Source organism: Acanthochromis polyacanthus, chromosome 2 (assembly GCF_021347895.1).
Source record: "Acanthochromis polyacanthus isolate Apoly-LR-REF ecotype Palm Island chromosome 2, KAUST_Apoly_ChrSc, whole genome shotgun sequence".
NCBI classification, from domain to species: Eukaryota; Metazoa; Chordata; class Actinopteri; family Pomacentridae; genus Acanthochromis; species Acanthochromis polyacanthus.
The window spans coordinates 47118453-47124452 of record NC_067114.1 but is presented as its reverse complement, the minus strand read 5'-3'; the positions used below and the strand labels follow the sequence as shown (position 1 = coordinate 47124452).

General features: G+C 39.1%; 2 protein-coding genes across 3 annotated transcripts in view; both read left to right on the top strand.

Annotated features, from left to right (window-relative positions):
* Positions 1-1175, top strand: part of LOC110961167 (NAD(P)H dehydrogenase [quinone] 1-like) — a 47670-nt gene extending 46495 nt beyond the window's left edge. The window contains exon 6 of the mRNA XM_051938864.1: positions 841-1175. Coding sequence (XP_051794824.1) covers positions 841-1152 — 312 coding nt within the window. The 3' untranslated portion in view covers positions 1153-1175. The remainder of the gene's footprint in view (positions 1-840) is intronic.
* Positions 1-6000, top strand: part of LOC127530923 (NAD(P)H dehydrogenase [quinone] 1-like) — a 51827-nt gene that overhangs the window by 38290 nt on the left and 7537 nt on the right. Inside the window, exon 1 of one of the 2 annotated variants that reach the window (XM_051938846.1) lies at positions 3474-3655. The exons of the other annotated variant lie outside the window; for it this stretch is intronic. Coding sequence (XP_051794806.1) covers positions 3652-3655 — 4 coding nt within the window. The 5' untranslated portion in view covers positions 3474-3651. Of the gene's footprint in view, positions 1-3473; positions 3656-6000 lie in introns of those variants that run through there. 2 annotated transcript variants of the gene reach the window in all.

Sequence of the window (6000 nt, the reverse complement as noted above, 5' to 3'; positions counted from 1 at the left end):
GCAGTCCAAAATTGATCTAAAACTAAGTCTGATATCATCCAGTAAACAAAGTCCTAAACTCTTTAAAACCAGTTGGTTGGTCATGTTGGTTTGTTATGTTGGTTGGTAGTGTTGGTTTGTGTGCTGGTTTGTTGTGTTGTTTGTTGGCTGCGTTAGTTTGCTGTGTCAGTTGTTTGTGTGTTTGCACCAACTGCATCGCACCTTGAACACTCCGTTGTCGTACATTTTTTTCAGGGAAAAGGCGAATCCTTGAGCCAGGACTCGATCAAACCAACCACTTCAGGATGGAGGAACACTGAACACGTAACAACGGAACTACAAACACACACATAGTTTAATAAGATTACTTATTAACACATGACATATTTGACTGGTTTCATACATATTCTTGAATTTCCCTCAGGATTAATAAAGTATCTGTGTGCTGGTTTTGGGACTTGGTTTCACATGAAATTCAGCCCTATTTCAGAATTATTTCAGAATGATTTGTTGGACCTCAGTTTAGTTTTTGTGATTCTTTTTGGTTTCGGCCCCATTTCACATTGTTTCTGCGTGGATTTTAGGCTGATTTTGGATGGCCTTTAGCCTGGGTTTGAGCTGTGCTTCCTCTCATACTTGCAGTGTTTTGTGTTTGGTTGAAGGAGAAGAAAGCCATGTTGTCCTTCAGCACTGGAGCCTCACAGACCATGTTTCAGCCGGACGGCATCAACGGAGACATCAACGTCGTTCTGTGGCCTCTTCAGGTGAATCAAACTCAGAAACCTCCTCGTTCACTCAACATTCCTGAAAGCTATCTGAAGATGACGTTAACCTTCCTCTCTGCTGTGTTTCTCTTGTCAGAATGGAATTCTGCACTTCTGTGGATTCCAGGTTCTGGCTCCTCAGATCTTCTACAGTCCGGCTCACAGTCCGCCCGCCGTCAGAACCTCCATGCTGGAGGGTTGGCGAGCTCGGCTCAAAGGGCTGATGTTGGAGAAGCCTTTGAGCTTCGCTCCCTGCGAGCTCTTCGACCTCAGCTTCCAGGCCGGCTTCCGTCTGAAGCCCGAAGTGAAGAAGGAACAAGAGAAGCACAAGTTCGGCATCACGACGGGTCATCACCTGGGGAAACCGCTGCCGCCGGACAACCAGACCAAAGCAGGAAGCAGGAAGTAGAAACTTCTCTTCACCTCCCATTCTTTAATACGATGGCATCACTTTAATGAAGAAATGTGTGATTGCAGGCACTTCATGTTCACTGAAACTGAAATAAAACCTGATCCAAAACAAAGACTGGAACTGATTCTTCTCTGATTCAACAACTGATTTTTCACTTGTTGCTAAATAAAGACTGAAAATTAAAATACAAACACCTTAAAAGCATTTAGATCTCATCTCTAAAGAAGCCATCGAAGGGTATAGATGATCTGCAGCGACGCTTAGGTAGGAGGAACGTGTCAAAGTAACATCCACATGGATGGAGGACCTGAGGCTTCCCAGCAGATCATTGCCCAAAGCATCACACTGCCTCCACCAACTGGCCTTCTTCCCATCATGCATCCTGGTGCCATGTGATCCCAGGTAAGCATCCGGACATCCACGTGAATTTTGAGTCATTCTGGACAAGCTTTAGTCATGTTGGACTAATTTTGGATAAACTCTGGTCATTTTGGACAGATTTCACCTCATTTTTGACACATTTTAGGAGTTTTCAATAAATTGTAGTCAGTTGGGGGTGAAATTTATGTCATTTTAGACTAAGTTTGAGTCATTTTGTGAACACTGTCGTCATGAAGGACACAATTTGACTATGTTGGACACATTTGAGTCAATTTAGACTTTTTCTGTCATTTTGGATCAATTTTGAATAAATTTAAGTCATTTTGAACAGATTTAACCCAATTTCAGACTCAATTTAGACAAATTTTAGGAATTTGAGAAAAGCTCTAGTCATATTGGACTATTTTGGGTAATTGTTGACCCGATTTACATCACTGGACGCATTTAGAGTGTAGTTTTGTGTATTTGCAGTGATGCATGCAGCTAGAAGCAGAACAGTGCACAAAAGGACGTGTTGTTGTTGAACTTTCTTTCTTCCATTTGCATGTTTTGGACTAATTTAGGGCCATTCTGGACAATTTTCTATGCATTTAAGCACGTTTTAGTAATTGGGGTCAGATTTCACTGAGGTTTGGAACATTTTGGAATTTTAATCAGTTTAGTCATTTAGACTAGTTGCTTATTTTCTGATGAATTTGGACATGTTAAGGTGTTGTAGTAGCTTTGTTTGTTTTTGTTTTCCAGGCGTGTGTACGTTTAGCTCCTCTGGGTATCCAGTCGAGTGTTTTTTGTGCGACAGTCTGAGATCCTGAGACTCTGTGACAGTTTCTCTTTGCTGAACCTTAATGAGCTGGAGGGAAATAATGAGCTCTCAGCCTTAATCCTGTCAGCAGACGTCTGGATTAGCAGCTGGACCGCTTCATTACTTTTATTTTATTTTATTTAGCCTTTATTTAACAGGTAGTCTTCACTGAGACACTAAGTCTCATTCCTACAGAGACCTGTCCAAAGTAACACACAAGACAACACTGAGTCACTGAAAACAACGCCACGTGACCTACAATAGACAATATAGCAATATAACATAAATTCCAGACAGCTCCCAGGCTTTGGAATGATCTCCGCTCTCTCTCCGCTCAGTTGCGTCTGTTGACGCTTTTAAAACACAACTTAAAACCTTCTTGTTTGCTCAAACTTTTGCTTGTTTTGGACTGTTATTGATCTCATTTTTAGTGTTGACTATTTATGTGTATTTAATTGTTTGTTTTTTATTCATGCTGTGAAGCACTTTGTGGCTCTCTGTCTGTGAAAGGTACTATATAATAAATTTTACTTACTTACTTACAAACAGGGTCATAAAAACACAATGTAGACAATAAAACGAACGTGCAACGGCCAAGCAATGAAGCCAAATGTAAAAATACTCAGAGCAAGAACAAATCCTAAAGATGGTATTTCCATAGTGTTTAAAAGACGTTTGACGTTAGTGCACCAGAGAACGTCCTGCAGCAGGTAAACAGGAAGTAGCCAGAGTTCAGCACACTCAGTCACAACAAACATGACGGTCTGGACTGGTTCAGACTGGTTTGGACCGGTTCAGACTGGTTTGGACTGAATTTTGGACTAGTTTTAGACAATCTTTATTTTAGTTTTAGACTAATTAGTTTCAGACCAGTTGTAGATTAGTTTAGACTAATTGTATATCAGTTTTAGATCCCTCTCAGAGTAGTTTTAGATTATTTCTAGATTAGTTCCAGAATTGGTAAATCAGGTGTTAAAAGCCCAATAAGGTGTAAATCTGGAGGATTAATGTCCTAAAATGTGACCAAAATATTTCCAGCTTGTAGGCATGACTCAGCGAATCCTCTCAGGTGAGTTTCTGCAAAGTCATTTCCCGTCCACCCTTCCATCAACGTGTTTGATTTCAAGGTTCAAGGTTCAGTTTGCCGTCTGTGATCTTAAAGCTGACAATGAACGAACAAATCAGAAGTGATAAAAGTCTTTGTGTATCTGAGCTGATAAGACTGATATCAGAAGGAAGCAGCAGCGTCTATAAGAGTCTGCAGCAGGAGGTCGGATCAGAGGAACCAGGACCAGGAGAACCAGGACCAGGAGATGGGTAAGAACGGAACCAGCAGCTGAACGTTAGCAGCTTTAACTGTGAGGAGGACTTTGTTCTGTTTGAGGAGGCCACTAGGTTCATCCAGCAGAACAACCATGTGCATTTACTCTGATTTATTAACAGAATACACTTCATAGCTGGTCAACAAATAACAGAAGATATTTTCGTAAATTTACATTCCTGTACAACATTTGTAAGCTAATTAGGACTCAGTAATGTTTTTTCAAATCGTGTTTGTTAATACTTTAAGGATTTGTCATGAATATAACAAAGCAGTAATAATATTAAAACCACTAAATATTACCATTATATATATGTATGTATGAGTGTGTGTTACATGTTTACATTTATTAGGACTAAAGAATATAGATTTTAAAAAGTTCTTGTCTGATAACATTTCACTTCAATGCGCCTAGTTAGTAGTTATTATTAATAATGTCTGCAGCTGCATATTTAGCATCTGCTCCAAGTAAATAAACTTTGATTACTGCGTTTGTGAAACACTGAAACTCGTTTTTTCTGGTACAAATTTCAAAAAATCTTCCAGAAGTTCAAGTAAAACAAAGAAAAATAAAGCTAATTTCTTTAATGTCAGACGGAAAGAAACAAATCCGGTGAATTGTCAAATTTATAAAAGCTGACTTTCAGTTTTAACGCAACACATCTGCAGTTTGATGTTTTTGATTGAAGTCATTAAAGAAATATTGTTGACCGACATGTTTGTAGCGCTGCAGCTTCGTCCCTCCATCGACCCCGAGCTCCTCCTGCTGGTGCTCAGTTTTATCTCTATTCTGTGTGTTTTCTGTGTACTTTTACTGTGTTTTGTGAGTTTTCTGGGTGTACTTTTACTGTGTTTTGTGTGTTTTCTGGGTGTAGTTTTACTCTGTTTTGTGAGTTTTCTGGGTGTACTTTTACTGTGTTTTGTGCATTTTCTGGGTGTGGTTTTACTGTGTTTTGTGCGTTTTCTGGGTGTGGTTTTACTGTGTTTTGTGTGTTTTCTGGGTGTGGTTTTACTGTGTTTTGTGTGTGTTCTGGGTGTAGTTTTACTGTGTTTTGTGTGTTTTCTGGGTGTGGTTTTACTGTGTTTTGTGTGTTTTCTGGGTGTGGTTTTACTGTGTTTTGTGTGTTTTCTGGGTGTAGTTTTACTGTGTTTTGTGTGTTTTCTGGGTGTAGTTTTACTGTGTTTTGTGTGTTTTCTGGGTGTAGTTTTACTGTGTTTTGTGTGTTTTCTGGGTGTAGTTTTACTGTGTTTTGTGTGTTTTCTGGGTGTAGTTTTACTGTGTTTTGTGTGTTTTCTGGGTGTGGTTTTACTGTGTTTTTTGTGTTTTCTGGGTGTAGTTTTACTGTGTTTTTTGTGTTTTCTGGGTGTAGTTTTACTGTGTTTTGTGTGTTTTCTGGGTGTAGTTTTACTGTGTTTTGTGTGTTTTCTGGGTGTGGTTTTACTGTGTTTTGTGTGTTTTCTGGGTGTGGTTTTACTGTGTTTTTTGTGTTTTCTGGGTGTGGTTTTACTGTGTTTTGTGCGTTTTCTGGGTGTGGTTTTACTGTGTTTTGTGTGTTTTCTGGGTGTGGTTTTACTGTGTTTTTTGTGTTTTCTGGGTGTGGTTTTACTGTGTTTTGTGCGTTTTCTGGGTGTAGTTTTACTGTGTTTTGTGTGTTTTCTGGGTGTAGTTTTACTGTGTTTTGTGTGTTTTCTGGGTGTAGTTTTACTGTGTTTTGTGTGTTTTCTGGGTGTGGTTTTACTGTGTTTTGTGTGTTTTCTGGGTGTGGTTTTACTGTGTTTTTTGTGTTTTCTGGGTGTAGTTTTACTGTGTTTTGTGTGTTTTCTGGGTGTGGTTTTACTGTGTTTTTTGTGTTTTCTGGGTGTAGTTTTACTGTGTTTTTTGTGTTTTCTGGGTGTGGTTTTACTGTGTTTTGTGCGTTTTCTGGGTGTAGTTTTACTGTGTTTTGTGTGTTTTCTGGGTGTAGTTTTACTGTGTTTTTTGTGTTTTCTGGGTGTAGTTTTACTGTGTTTTGTGTGTTTTCTGGGTGTAGTTTTACTGTGTTTTGTGTGTTTTCTGGGTGTGGTTTACTGTGTTTTGTGTGTTTTCTGGGTGTGGTTTTACTGTGTTTTGTGTGTTTTCTGGGTGTAGTTTTACTGTGTTTTTTGTGTTTTCTGGGTGTGGTTTTACTGTGTTTTTTGTGTTTTCTGGGTGTAGTTTTACTGTGTTTTTTGTGTTTTCTGGGTGTAGTTTTACTGTGTTTTGTGTGTTTTCTGGGTGTGGTTTTACTGTGTTTTTGTGTTTTCTGGGTGTAGTTTTACTGTGTTTTGTGCGTTTTCTGGGTGTAGTTTTACTGTGTTTTGT